Genomic DNA, 16028 nt, shown 5'->3' on the forward strand with positions numbered 1-16028 from the left:
CACTTTGAGTAGGACTATAATGCAACACTGAGCATGGCTGGCTGGCATCACCCCACTGGCTAAATTCATCCTGATATACAAGATGTTTGACACACACAGGGAAGGCTCTAGGTGGTGAGCAGACACCTAGTGGAATCATGAGCTGTGGATGCAAAGCCAGTACCCAAGTGCCAAACCAGCTCCTCTCATTCAGACTTCCAATATCCCACTGTGAACCCCGACCAGAAGTCAGGGAGCAAGGGCATCCTGGCATGCTATCCATTAAGATCAGCATCCTGAACAAAGGTAGCAGGGCTAGGAAGAGTGGACCCCAAAGGTCAAGGGACATTCGCTTGCCTACTCATCCTCTACCTGTGTAAGCTGAGCTTTACTCAGTCCAAGTCTGTAATCATTCCTAGTCTCTCTTCTCGCCATTCCCACATGTGGACAATGTATGGGTCTTTAAGAGACCTACTCAAGTCACCTCTTCCCCAAAGCTGCCTTTTAACTTCAGAAGTAATCTCTTGCCCCTTGAATCTGCCCTCAAAGTTCCCCTGTCAAGGGTTCCTAATCACTTACAGGCACCTTGAGAGTTTACCCGAGACGACTTTGGCTTCCTGACAGCGTCGCTGTGTAGACTTGTTTACTCTCAGTTCCCATGAGCACTCACCTCTTCCTCTGCTGGGTTCTCAAGTCCAAAACCATACATGTGCCTATCAGAGATGCTTCATCATCATTGGCTAAATAAATGCCTCCTTCAGATTCTAGGAAATTGACGGTTTTCTTAACCTTATCCCAGAACACAACCCAAGTGGCTTCCTTATTCTTAATGCACATAAAAGGACACTGAAGGGGCTGCTATTTTCTGGGTGTTTACAATGTACCAGACACCACACCCAGCCCCAACAATGTTAACGCTAGTGTAGAAACTGAGCCTTCAGGATTGAGGATCTCTTGCCCCAACTACTAGAGGCTCTCAGCTAAGTGTCTCCTAAACAAGGCCCTGAACATTAGTCAGCTTCCTCCCCAACATTAGGGTCCTTCCCTGGAGGAAGTCCACACCCAGTGGCAAAATGATAGGTCCCTTGCTTCACTAGGCAATTCCAAAACACCATTTCAGCATCCAGCATTGCTCTATGAAAAGCAGAATCATATTTTCTTATGTCTATGCTCTATAAACTGAGTTTGATTCTTTCTCAGTGATTTCACTAATACTGAAGTTTTTTTCCTATTCCCCCAAAGCATACATTAACATCAACATTATCTATAAGAAACACATCCATCATGAGACAACTGTTTCAAAAAAGAGCCAGTAAGGAAGACAGAACAGGAGAGGGAAGAGGGAGTTTAAAGATCCCTCCAAAAAGCTTGGTTAGGCAGTAGTAGTTTTATCTCTGCCCCCTCCCCCACACACACAAAAAAAAAACCCCAACTAGTCAAGTAACTTAAAATTTACGTGACTTATAGGCCACATCATAATCCTAAGGTCAAGGAGCAGAGCCCAGAGGCCCATAAGGCTCATAGGCGACGAAAACAGAGTGCAGCTCCACCAGGAAGAAAATGTCCACTTCAGAGCCTGCAAGTGCAGCATGCCAGCAGGGACGAGGCACCCTCTTGTCACTCCTCACATCTTTAGTGCTAGGGACATTAGGCAGGAAGGTGGCTTGACCTTCTGAACCCCATCTTATTCACAGTATAGACCTCGGCTTGCAGGACAGTCAACGAAGTTGCTACACAAGGCCAGGCAGGGTAGGTGCTCAGTAACACCAGCTACTGCTAAGGCTTGTTGTTTTAACAGCAGCCAGGAACTAAGAGGTCAGTGCAACATTTGTGGGTGATTTTCTTGGACAGGTTAAGAGAATCTGAACTGAAACTCTAGCTGAGCTATGGGAACATTACTCCCTTTACAAAAGGATTTACCACAGACATCCTTTAAACAAGGGGCCCCTCCACAGCACACTTAATACATACATGCATACTGCTTACCCGAGATATTTTTCTAATCAAAAGCCTTTAATTCTTCCCCAAGTCCTACCACAAGTAAAATCTCACCTTCTAGGCTCGTCGCCATACAAAAGTGGGGTGTGTTCATTAAATTCTGAACGACAGGAGCAGAAACAAGGTCGCACACAGTTCTTCACTCAAGTAACAATGGCCTCATTGCTACGGTTAGTCAAGCTAGTTGGTATTTCCATGCTTGGAGAGTGGAGTTTTTGTCCTTATGGTTTTAACTCTGAGGACTTTAGGCATTGACCTTTAAACTTAGTCTGACAGTGAGGAGTTTTTTCCGTGCCCTGACATACTCTTTGGCATGCCATGTTTACCTAGTAATCCCCCTATACTCATCAGGACCATTGCTGTCATTAAGACTGCTGCTGACTCACAGACTCAAAAAGACCCTTCCACCTGTAAAAGTAAGGTATGTCAGCATTCACCTCCCATTTGCTTCTACTTTGCTTTCTTAACTAAATCTCTAGTCCATTCAGAGTGTACATACACTAAAACAGAAGTCTGAGAATGTTTTACATGTCTTCTTTAAAAAGCATGGATAACTATGAAACACTAGCCCCAGGCTTAAGGGCTTTATGAACGAGTCACATCCCATGTATCTGTTAGTGTTGGGCTTTGCTTTGCACCTAAGAAAGCCAGAGCTCCAACTCTACCAACACCTACATCCCCATTGTTTTCAAGCCAATCACCTGTCCTCACATCTGTCTTCCTAGATGAATTTTGCAACTACTTTCATGTTCCTCTCAGAAAAGTTCTGTTGGGATTCTGATGAAAACTTCATGAGACTTACGAGCTATTTTAGACTACCTAATCCCTCTGCGACACTTGTTCTTCCCTCCAGGTTCACATTATGTGTGCATTTCAACATACTCAGGTCGACATCGCCACAGAACTAGGTTATTTATATTCCTTCCCAAGGATATTACTAAAGTTCTCTTTTTTGCTATGATTGTAAGTGCTTCTGTTACATTTTAAGTAGCCATTAAACAGATTCAAGATCACCTCTAGTGTCTGTACATTTTCATGATCAGGCCACAAACCTCACCTCACCCACCCCCACTTGACTTCACAGAACTGGCTATGAGCACCCACAGAGTCTCTCCTGTCACTGTAGCACCCATGGTTATTCTGGCCACCCAGAATACTGTACTTGCTCTTTAGGGCCCCAATAGCCAGAACTTCCTATGGCCTAGGCAACATCAAACTTGTGACAATCCTGCCACAGACTCCCAAGAGTTAGAATGATGGGCTTGAGTGGTCATGCTTAGTGAGCAGGCACTGGCTTTCCAGATTCTCCTAGCACTTGTAGTAAGTTCCCATCTAACTTCATTATTTCAAATGATCCAGTAATCATTTTCTTCTTATCAACATTAGGATATGCAAACTTCTTACTTGAGAAAAGTTAAACACAAAACAAACTAAATTTCTAGGTGGTGTCTTTTAAGAAGTTAGGATAAATATCTGAAACAAATTTTGTAAAAAATGTTTCATTTGTTTAAAACGTGACAAACGAAGCAGATAGTATCAATATTTCAACAAATACTCAGGTAAATCAGTTATGAGATATTTCTAATAGACAGGCAGCAAAATAAATTAGTGGTATACAGCAACACAGAAAAATGTTTGTCAACACAGTAAAATAGAAGAAATAGAGAAAAGGCAAAAAAACAGGGGAGGGGCACAAAACAGATATATAAAGTTACTGTATGAAAGTTTTATATTCATTTAATTAAGTCTAGAAAGTTATACACCAAAATTGTAACAACAGCTAGTCTTCTTTTTTTCTATTTTGTTTAATGAACATGTTCTAACTTTATGATCAGATTTTAAAAGTCACCTTCAGAATGTATGCTGATAGTAGTTCATTATGAGAGTTCATACCATCATTAAAGTCTTTTGTAAAAAAAAAAAAACATGCAAAATGCCAACTTTGAAAAAAGTCATTGTTTCATCTAGATTAAAAAAGTCTGAGCATACAGGGATTTGGCAAAAATATCTCAAGGCAACAAGTAATTGTCAGCAAGAAGAATGTTAAAATACACCCTAGGAATTTCAGGACAGAAATTGAACAAACCATGGGACTATCCTACTGCAAAGGCTCCCAAGGATCATCGACTCACAACCTCTCATTTGGAATAATGGGTGCAGAGAGTAGGGGTCTGTAGGACCATACAGCTAATTACTGCCTAAAGCCAGCCAAAGGGACTTCTAACTCAAAATACACGCTTTTAATTTCTTTCTCAGCTCTCACGAGTCATAATACCCTGCTGCCTGTCTCTTCTACTTAGACTACAGAAACCAGAGCTGAAGATGCCCCTGAAAAGACAGAGGTTCATTTTTGTGGCTTTCTTATCACTGATCCTAAGTAGGTAGAAACATCTTATGAAAGGAAGAAAAAAAACAGACTGGGTGACCCTGACTCACAAGCCCCAGGATGAGAACATTTTGACAAACAGGCACATGCTAGACCATAATTTGTAGGAAGCAGCATAAACTAGGATCTCCAGACTTGGATAACTTTTAAGTCGGGAAGGAAAATGCTCTCTGCATTTAGCGTTTCAACTGTGTTGCAAGCTTTTTTTGTGTGTAAGTTACTGAGTTCATTCAACAAGTCCATCTCTCATTCCTTAGGTTTATACACTAAAAGGAGTTTCAAGGAGCATCTTTTAAAGATAATTTTATTTATTTATTTTGGGGCTTTTTTTGAGACAGGGTCTCACTCTGCAGACTTGGCTGGCCTGGAACTGGCTGTAGAGACCTGGCTGGCCTTCAGCTGGCCTTGACCTCAGAGATCCATCTGTCTTTGCCTTTTGAGGCTGGGATTAAAGGTGTGAGCCACTAGACCTGAGCTAATGTGTTTTAATTGAAAGGAGCTCGTATTCTAGGAATGACTGACATTTGTAGACCTTGATCTTTTACCCACCAGAGAGAGCCCATATGGATTTCTACATAACAAGAAACCTCAAGCATCAAGTTCACATGAATTCTAAAACCATATTATTTACAACATAATTATCATTATACATTTACCATCAGAGTTCAAACCCTTAAAAAGTGGAATACTAAATGAGATAAGTCACACAAAGACCTTAGCAGAGCTCCTACCTAGACAAGAGGCTCAAAAATGAATAGTTTTTGAAAATGTAAGCTCTCTTACAGTGCTTGCAATAAATCAACGGCCTGGCACAGTCGTCTTCCCAGAGATATAGGGGATAGGTTTCAGGACCCCTATTCATACAAAAGCCACAGACACTTTGGTCCTATCCATGAAATGACACAGAATTTGCCATCTTACATACTTTAAATGCTTATAACACAATACAGCTGACTGCTAGGTAAATAGTTCTTAGATTGGATTACTCAGGGAAGAGTGGCAATAAGAAATATAAGTGCATGCTCAGTACATAAACAGATTTTCAAATTTTCAACCCACAGTTGAGTGAATGCACAGCTCTATAGGAGAACCCTACAAGGTGGAAGGCCAACTGCATTCTAACTTACAAGTTGGTACAAAGCTGGCTAATATCTGCCCCGACAGACAAGATTCTATTTGCAGTGTAGACAAATCTGTTCTCAATCCTCCAAGATGAAACCAGGTCCTAGACAGGAGGAATTTTACTAAAATTGTCACAATGGAAGGGATTATTTTAGGTGATCTGCAAGCTAAATGATGATGATGGTGGTGGTGGTGGTGGTGGTGGAGGTGATGGAGGTGGTGGTGATGGTGGTGGTGGTGGTGGTGGAGGTGATGGAGGTGGTGGTGATGGTGGTGGTGGTGGTGGTGATGGTGGTGGTGGTGGTGGTGGTGGTGGTGGTGGAGGTGGTGGTGGTGGTGGTGGTGGTGTTGGTGGTGGTGGAGGTGGTGGAGGTGGTGGTGGTGGTGGTGGTGGTGGTGGTGGTGGTGGTGGTGGTGTTGGTGGTGGTGGTGGTGGTGGTGGTGGTGGTGGTGGTGGTGGTGGTGGTGGTGGTGGTGGTGGTGGTGGTGGTGGTGATGGTGGAGGTGGTGGTGGTGGTGGTGGTGGTGGTGGTGGTGGTGAGAGTATGCTCCATTCCAGACTGTTCTTAGCATGCTGGAGAGCATCATCAACTCATTATCCATAGAAGCATGGGACAATATGACTACTGAAACAGTGAGACAAATAGGGCTCCGAAGCCTCAGTCCCCATCTGGACCCCAGCGAGGCTAGCTGGCCCTAACACCAGCCCAGGGAAGACTTAGTCTGTGCTGTTAGCTGGATGTATGTACTAAGTATCTATCTTAGAGCCTCATTAGCCTCCAAGATCTAAGCATGGGTCCCTGCTGCAAAGATCAATCCAGGTTTCCCAGGAAGCACTGAAACAAGGGACATCTAACACGTATTGTCTTAATTAAACCCAAAGATCCTGCTTTCTTGAATCTACTCCCCTGTGTGACATTAAGGAGAGAGATATGAGTAACAGGCACCTTCTCTCAAATCTGAGGGAAGGCTAAGGTGAAAAGCACTGTTTAATTTTCCTCCCAGAAAGCTTGGGTGCTCTCTTGTTCTCCCCCACCTTTTCCCTCCTCCCTTTACCTCATTAACGGGTTATAATATATGCCAACAGCATACAAAACACAGGTGAGTTCCCCTATATTTCTCTATTACTGAGAACAAAATACTTGACTACATTAACTTAGGGAAGGAAAAACATTTCAACTCAGTTTGAGAGGGTGCTGACCATCACAGTGAAGAAGGCTCCTATCTGTGGCAGTGAGAGCATAAAGCTGCCAGCATACATCCCAGTAGATCAAGAAGCAGAAAGATCAGGCTAGAACCAGGACAGGGATAAACCACAAATCTGCCCTCCAGTGACCCACTTCCTCCTACTAAGCTTCATCTTTTCAAGGTTGCACAATCTCTCCAAATGGTACCACCAACCGTGGACTGTTTTCACAGACATGAGCCTGTGGGAGGAGAGAAGCATTTCACATCCAAACCACAACAAATTTATAATCAACAAACTGGAAATGGAGGAGACAAAGTGTGGCAACAATGAACAATTCCTGGATGCAAAATGACCAAAACTTAACTCAAACTCAAAGAGCTTCCCCTGCCCCATAACAATGTGTGATGTCACTGTAGCCTTGGCTCCAAGCACACAGTACCATGCATGCTGTCACACAACGTGATGCCAGCCAATACTGCCTGAAACACCATCATTTAAAGGTAAGACTACTATGTTATGAACCTCAGTGATCCCACAGAACAAAGTTTTCTCTCCTACTGGAGTGATGGTTTCAATTCAGAAAACAAAGACTTCTAATACATCACTGCTCAGCATGGAAGTATTATATTAGTGTATCTTTGAATTGTATCTTGTTTGAATGTTTGTTTTTTGTAAGTCCTGCCTGAATTGCCAAATTGAGTTTCATTCTTTTAAAAAGTGTTCATATGAATTTTGACTTCATGATAGCACACAATTTCCAACGATTTCTGAAACTGCCTAAAGCATACTTTTTTCTGGCATTTTTTGTACTATACATTTATATAAGGCAGCATTTTCCACATTGTCAATTTTAAAATCAAAATATCAACAAACTCTTGAGAAATACTGAAAATGTTCAAGGTCCTTTGGTATCAAATACTTAGCATTCTCATTCTATTTGATAAAAGTTAACATGATCACTTCATTAACAGAGAGCAGGCTGGATTTGGCCTGCAGAGCAAAGTCTGCATCCTCATCTATGCAATCCAGAACAGCCTCATGTCTAGGAACCCACTCCATCACTCAGGTATCCCCCAATAAGTACCCTTCTCATTCCTGTCTTGTCTCTGCTCCACTGGCTCTGCTGTGCCTCATTGTCTCCACTCATACACTTCCCTTAAACTGGTACCCTTCCTAAGTTTGGTATAATTGTTCTCAACCCTGATGGCCCAATTAAATTACTGCTTTCTCTCTGCAGTCTCCATTAATTCTCCCCCAAGAGACTTAGGCGTCCTTTCTCTGTATTTTCATCATTTTTTTTTTACCACAACACAATGCCTGATACACATCAGATGTTCAATCAGGTAATGGAATAAACCAATTACTGAAAAACAAAACTTCAAAAGCTGTAGTCCTCCTAAGTCCTAGGCAAAATCCAGAAGGGCAATCCATACAAAGCTCACCAGTGATGTCCTAAGAGTCTCTAGCACTGAACTCTTCATACAGGAAACACCAGCTGTTATAAACCACAAAGACACAGCACTGTGAAGTTAAAAGGCCAGTTAGTGGGTTCCTGGGTCCTCTGGTTGGTTCCTGAGGGTCCTGAAGAAGAAGGGGGAAAGGCAGAAGAGAAGGCGGGCTAGTGAATGTCTCTTTTCTGTGCCCCTACCCATCATAGCTTTCCTCAAAGTCACTTATTTTATTTGCAAAAAGGTTTCTGCCTTAAATTTTTAAAATAAGCATGATTCAACACACCCTGGCTCTGCTTTTAGCTGTCATATAAGCTGCACAGTTTTTTCTCTCTGCTCCTGGACTCTAGCTCCATCTCCTGCCTCCTCTGCTTTTCCCTGGCTCTTTGCACCTGCTGCCAGATGCTGCTTCTGAAATGTGTTCCCTTACTGAAATCCCTGTTCAACTAGGATTACAGCCAATTTCTGGGCAAAATCTATTTCCAGCCACTCCAGATAACAATCCAGGTGGCTCCAGCTCACTTACTAGGCTCTAATATTGGGGCCTCTGAGAGGGAAATCAAAGAGAACCTGAGGAGTTGATGCTGGAGTTACACTTGTCAGTCACCCCCAGTGCACTGTGTCTGCTTCTCCTTAAGAGAAGGCCTGAACCTCATTAATAAAACTAAAGCTACTATTTATAACAGATGCTGGGCTCAGTATAAATATACATCTGAAACAGTCAAAAGATCTATTAGGACTGTGCATTTTTAAAACTGGAAGGATGCTTGGCTAGTCTCAAAAGTGAAAGCAAAGAGATACAGTCACGTAGTACTTACTAATCAAAGATATGCACTGCAAACCTATATTCCTGCACTGTTCTAGAAGCTACAGATTCAGAACAGACCACACTTTTCTTTTCTAGGAAGCACATAGTCAAGTAGTAAACTAAGCACTATACACAATGAAAACATTACAAGGAAAAGAAAAAGGATGCCGCTTTATACAAAGAGGTCAAGGGAGGCCTCACTTAGAAAATATCTGAGCCATGTGAAGTTAGCAGAGATCGATTGTGTGGGTTCTGGGAGTAGTGTTCCACGTAAGGGAAACAACAGATGCAGACAGATAATGACAGGATGGCAGCAAGAGAAAAATGCAAGGGATGCAGTGAGAAATGAGGACAGAGAGAGGATGAGGCCAGATCATTTGGTTTAGCGTCACTCTAAGAATGAACCTTGAGCAAGGAGGTCAAGACGATGATGGGGAAACCCACTGAAACAGTTTCCCTGAGCTAATGGGAGTTCACCAACACCAGCCAGATAGAGAAGGAACCAGCACAGGTCCAAACTAAACCCTCTGAATGTGGGTGACAGCTGCATGGCTAGGGAAGACTGTGGGGCCACTGGCAGTGGCACCAGGATTTATCCCTACTGCTTGTACTGGCTTTTTGTGAACCTATTCTCTTTGGAGGAATACCTTGCTCAGCCTAGATATAGTAGGGAGGGCCTTGGACCTTCCCCCAAAGCAATGTGCCTTACCCAATCTGAGGACTGGATGGGGGGTGGAGTAGGGAGGACAGGTGGAAGGAATAGGAGGAGGGGAGGGAGTGGGAACTGGGATTGATATGCAAAATGAAGAAAGATAGTTTATTTTCTTTTTTAAAAATAAAGTAAGAAAAAGAAAAAACCTAAAGGGGTTACAGAGATGGCTTAGCAGTTAAAAGCACTTGTTGTTCATTCAGAGGACCTGAATTTGGTTCCCAACACCCACACCAGGCAGCTCACAGACACATGTAACTCCAGTCCTGGGGAACTGACACCTACTTCAGAACTCTAATAGGTGCCTGTGTGCACACGCGCACACGCGCGCGCACACACACAAATTAGTAAAACATTTTTTTTTGTTTTTTGTGAGACAGGGTTTCCCTGTAGTTTCTAGAGCCTGTCCTGGATCTAGCTCTTGTAGACTAGGCTGGCCTCGAACTCAGAGATCTGCCTGCCTCTGCCTCCCGAGTGCTGGGATTAAAGGCGTGAGCCACCACTGCCCGGCTCTAGTAAAACATTTTTAAAAGAACTTTGTATTTCTGCTAAGAACTAAAGCTAATGAATTCTTAAGGATGGATGAACAGTAAACCAACAAATAAAATTAAACTTTCACAAAATCAAGATATAATAAGAAAAAAAACCCAAAACTTCATTGTTTACCTACTTTGGGTACGGGGGGGGGAGAATTCTCAACAACTCAAAATCACTAAGATCTATGATTTATCAGAAGTTCTCATGATTATCTAGTCTGAGCTCTCAGTCTTGTTACTGTGGTAACTGAGACGGAGAAGTTGCAGTGATTTCCTGGTAGACCTAGTGTTAACTTTGAGTTTTCCTGGCTTCCTATTCCATGCTACTCAGGAGTCCCTGCTGCTCTGGATATGCAATTGGACTCTTCTCCAGGCTCTGGGTAACTGTGTGGTAGCTCTCTTGGTCTCTGAAACCTCTTTAAGTTAACAAGGAAGAAGAGCTGCCACCACATGGCATCTCTGGACCCAGCCCATTCCCAAAGTCCTTCAAGACAACGAGCAGGTAAGGAAAAAGTACCTATCCTATAGATAGTAATAGATAGTAACACAATGTACTCAGTAATGTCAGGTGTGTCAGGCATCATGAGATATGTATTTGCTCACCACCCTTTGCCCCCACTACTGAACACAGCACTCCCTTTCTAAGGCTCTGGTGGGGCTAAAATCATAATATTCTGGCCACATACTGGTCACAGACTGGAACGGACATATGGCCTAGCCAACTAAAGAACCTTATTCCTAAGATCACAACAAAGGCTTTGGGGTCCAAGTAGAAACATGTCCACCCCTGGGGTTTTATGGATGGGAGCTACAGAAAGACATGCCAACCCATTAGTTATGTGAGCCAACACACATATTTTGCTCTGGGTGGTCATAAATTACTATTACTTGTAATCAAAGAATTCAGACTCTTCCAGGCACTTGCACACCATTTCTCATTTCATCAGTCAAGTGACCTTCTGAAGTGGTTATCATTCTTAGAAAAGGGCAACTGAAATTAAGTAACTTCCCGACTTTACACAGTCAGAGATTCAAATCCAAGCCTCATGCACTATGAGCTCAAGAAGAAGAAACAATTTGGCACTGAAAAGTCGAACAAGTATGTTTAAAATTATTGGGGGAAGTGAGCGATGATTCAGTGATTAGGAGTGCTCACTGCTCTTGCAGATGATCCAAGCTCAGGTCCCGGTATCCAAGTCAGTCAGCTTACAACCACCTCTAACTCTAGCTATTGGAGATCTGACGTCCTCTTCTGGCGTCCCGAAGGCACACCAATGTACACGGCACCCAATCACAGAGGCACACATACACACACACACACACACACACACACACACACACACACGTAAAAATAATTGTTTTTAAAAATTTATGTGGATATTTAAGATACAAAAACAGAGGGAGAAAAACATTGAACTAGCAAAGGAGGGTTGGCTTCTACCTCTGGCTCTAGCACATGTCCCCAGCTGCAAAGACTTGGAGCCAGTCACTGCACTTGCCTGAGTGTTGTCTTCCCACCTATAAAAATAACTAGTCTGAACAAGATGAATTCCAGACCCTTTAAAAGTCTGTTCTGAAAAGTCTAAGTTCTGCTTAGGTATGCAATCAATTTTTAACCAATTGCTGGGGAGGATATCAAGGAGATTTCAACTTAATGTCAAGCCCAGCAGTTGGTAATGGCTCTGAGAGCACAGCGTTGAGGGGTTCTGAGCCACAGGACCTACTGGGAAATGAGTGCTGGCTTCTCTGGTCAGAGGCAGCATGGGAGAATACATCCATAGGTTTGACGTGTTTGCTGTTGCTGATACTTCCCTTCAGACTCAGATGTACTGGTGCTGCTGTCTTTCCACCACTCGGACTGCCTGAGCCTTTGAAGAATCCCATCCCTAAGGATCTTAAATGAAAAGAGTTGAAAATGTATTTTCGGCACTTGGGGAGCAGTCCAACTGATACCAGGGCCCCCTCCCCACAGGGCTGCTAGCCGAACAGTGCTTCTTAACTCTGCTGTTTCCAAATCCCCTGTTCCTGAGGACTGAAAAATCTGTGCAGTGTTAATAAACCACTGATTTCAGAAAGGACCTTCACGTATCAAAACTGTGATGGCCACACACTGTATGAAAGCATCCTCCGCAACAGCTTGGTCAGACTCAGGGTAGAGGGGTGAGGACACCTATTCTCCCTTCCTCTCACTTCACCTGAGACATGTCCCCTTCACTGTGATACATGCAATAGTAGGAGATGTGATATAGCATATATATGATGGAGCCAATGGAGTTGCTGCTGCTGCTGTTGTTGCTGTTGTTTTGGTTCTGTTTGTTTGCTTTTGAGCTAGGGTTTCTCTGTGTAGCCCTGGATATCCTGGAACTCACTCTGTAGACCAGGCTGGCCTCAGACTCACAGAGATCCAGATCCACCTGCCCCTGCTTCTTGAGTGCTGGGATTAAAGGCATGTGCCACTACTGCCCAGTACCAATCGAGTTTTAAAAGTCTGTTTCAAATAAAAAGGGACCATTTTGTAGGTAAATAAACCTTGCTTAATAGCATAAGTCTAGCTAACAGTTAGCATGGTCAAGATAACCATGCGGTCTCCTGGGTCTTCAGTACTTCACTGTCCACATGATTTTGGACTGTCTAGAGGGCAAAGTTTAAACTCTGAACAGTGATCTCCAAGTGCTTTTAGATCTCCCTCAGGCTGCCACACCACTTATATTTTCTGAGTATCCCACATTTTTATGTTCATCAAACTAACTTAAGTCAAGCTGGCACTACCTCATGCCTTTATGCATGCTGGTCTCTTTTCAAGAGAGCATATTAGTTTATTCATCAAAAATTCCATGTGATGTGTTTTGATCATATTTGCTCCTGACTGGTAAGTGCCTTTCAATTCTTTGGACTTTAGAGTGCATTTCTTAAAAGGGGCAAACAGACTGTTTATGCCTACGGTGCCACAAAACACCCACCCTTAGCATCTTAGATATAACACAAACACCATCTCTCTTCTTTCTCCTGTTTAGTGGAGGAAACAGTCAACTATTTGTTCATTATTCATTCAAGGAGCATTTACTAAACAATGTTGTTAGTCACACATGCAGAGATAATGTCAACACTTATGAACCCAACGTTCCTACCCTTATGAAGAAAGTCCCTACTTTGGCGACAAATGAAAGCCAGTTGTGTTCAGGGTACAGAACGCAGTTTGAGGACAGTGACACTAGGTGTTGGTGAAAGGTTATCCTAAACCAGTCTCAGGAAGTACTGAGTACTACCTACTACCAGAGGCGAGGCTAAAGGAGAGTTCAGCTGATGCGAAAGAAGAGGCCTAAATATGTATATGAAAGGGGCAAAGGTAGAGAGGTGAACGTCGCGACCGGAAGCGTAAGAACTGTGGGAACTTTTCCCTGGCACTCAAGTCAGCAGTGACGGCGAAGACACTGCCTCAAAACTTTCTATAACACGGTTAACCAAGTACCTCTTCAAGTCTAGCTTCCTACAGTGCTCTGATATGCGTGCCTCTTCCTTAGAATAAACCTGTCGCCATCTCTAACCAGCTGTCGGCTCCGTGAGACCGACTCTTCTGTCTCACTAAAGACTCCCTCTCTTCACTGAGAGCTTACAAGGTTGGACCGAGTTTGGGGTCCAGGGTCCTGGGTGAGGATCCGCCCCCATCTCAAGCTCGCCGTTTCCACAGCAACCAGCTTACCACTTCACGGGCCCGGCTGGAGAAGTCTCCCTTGGGCCGAGGACTTCGGCGGAACAGCTCATCCCGGCTGCCATCGGCCCCGCCACCCACCGCCACTCCAAGAGCCTTGTTCCGTGTCTTCACCGTCTTGACACTTGCCCGGAAGAGGAGTGTGATGTCCACCGCCATGGCGACCCACACCGCGGCCAGAAGCCGGTCGGTACACGTCAGCAGCAGGCGACCCCGGCAAGAACTGGGTCGCTGAGGGGACGTTCCGCTTTTGCACGCCTCCTCCCGGGAACTATATGCAGAGAAGAAAGGTTCCGCTCTCCACCCGCGTACCACGGCGAGTGGAGAAAGGTTCCAGCCTCAGTCGGGAACGCGGAACGTCCACTCCAGACGGAGACGCTCAGTGGGTGTATCCGCACCGTTTCTCTTCGTTGCAGACTTAGGCGAGCTCAGACACTCGGAAACTTCCCGGTGCTTTTAGAACTGGGGTTCAAGGAACGACAAGTATTATGAAGCCAGGAAGATTGCTCCATTACGATTCTTTAGAAGGCGGGCGGTTTGGTTGACAGGAGGGAGGAATACCACCTTTGACCTTTGGTGTCAAGGGTTCCCTTGAGCAGCAATGAACGGTGACCATCTGGGTCAGAAGCTAAGACAGGGTAAGTGTACAAAGAAACAGAGTTAGAGGCCAGAGGTTTTTCTTCTTCAACCTTCAGTAAAGCGAAGCCAGTGTCTTTCTTGGAATGCACAGAGAATTAAACAGAAGGCACATATAAAACGTTTTCATGTTGTTTGACTCTTAGCACATGGCCATTAGGCATTGTCGTTGTTGATAATGTGGTTGTTCTCAGTCTTCTTACAAATGATGGGGAAAGGCTTAGAGCAGACATCCCAGAGCAGAGATGAGAAGATCTTGCAGGAACTTATCAGAGTCAGACCAAAGTGAAACAGACTGACCTTGATCCTGGGTTATGTTCCTCCTCAACGTGTATTGTTGCTCTCTTGAATCATAGTTATCACAGAGAAAGAAGAAAGGGGAGAGGGAGAGAATTGCTTAAACTGACTAAAGTCAGCCAGTAAGATTTTTCTAAAGGCTTGGCTCATGTTCATTTTATTTTTATACACTTTTAACGAAAATACAATTATACCACTTTCCCTCTTTCCTGTCCCTTTCCTCCCTCCAGCCCCCTCAAATCCCCCCTGTCCAACTCCTTCCTTATGCACCTATTTAATCTCAAATTGATAGCCTCTTCTTCCTGGATTATTGTTACTTATATGTAGACGTATCCATGGATATATAAGCCCAACGTGCTCAGTCTGTCTTTTGTTGTTTGTGTGTATATGGCTTCAAGTATAATCACTTTGTATTGGACAGCCAGTTAGTGGGGCCATCCCTGGGGTAGGCTAACTCCCCCTCTCTCAGCAGTCATAGTTGCCTATAGTTCTGTAGATTCTTGTCCAGGGTGACCCTGTGGTTCACTTTTAATTCAATATGGACTTTTCTGGTTTTTGTTTTCCTTAGAAAGGAAGCACACTGTGATGTGTGCTAAAATGGGGCTTTTAACAGTCAGCAAGATGAAAAGCTAGTCTCATACTAACCCTAGGATCATTTTGCCTTTACACTTGAATGTTCTAATCAGTTGTATGGTTGAGTTTTCCAGAGACACTGATCTTACAATAGGCTAAATGCAGAGCATCTGTCTTCCATTAAGCCAGACTTAAAAGAGAATTGCAAAAAAAGCAAGTGCCAATTCTTCTTACTGAGTCCTTTATTGTTTTGAAAACTATTTCCTTTATGAATATGTTTATGTTAATATGTAATAGATGTACCCTGATTATTTTAGGTGGATAAATATTTCTAAGTTGTCCATTTTAATTCAAATATAGTAACTATCAATAGATAAAAATTGATACAAACAAAAATTGTTTAAGACCCTGCATAATTTTGTAGGAATATAAAATTTTCCCGAGATCAAATGTTTGAGAACCACAGTATTAAATACATGTTTAGAAGAAATATACATCAAGGAAATATTCATATAACACAAAAGAAGTAAAAGATTATTTAACATCCAGAGTATAGCCACTTTATCATTACTGAAGAAAAGTGTCTATTCAACTTGAGGAGGAGGAGGATGTGTGTGTGCGCGCGTGCATGAGAGGAA

General features: G+C 43.3%; 1 protein-coding gene across 1 annotated transcript in view; it reads right to left on the reverse strand.

Annotated features, from left to right (window-relative positions):
* Stx18 (syntaxin 18) overlaps window positions 1-14412 on the reverse strand; it is a 102951-nt gene extending 88539 nt beyond the window's left edge. Inside the window, exon 1 of the mRNA XM_038322840.2 lies at window positions 13876-14412. Within this exon, the coding sequence (XP_038178768.1) occupies window positions 13876-14043 (168 nt within the window). The 5' untranslated portion in view covers window positions 14044-14412. The remainder of the gene's footprint in view (window positions 1-13875) is intronic.
* Window positions 14413-16028: the final 1616 nt, after the last annotated feature.

Source organism: Arvicola amphibius, chromosome 1, assembly GCF_903992535.2.
Source record: "Arvicola amphibius chromosome 1, mArvAmp1.2, whole genome shotgun sequence".
NCBI classification, from domain to species: Eukaryota; Metazoa; Chordata; class Mammalia; order Rodentia; family Cricetidae; genus Arvicola; species Arvicola amphibius.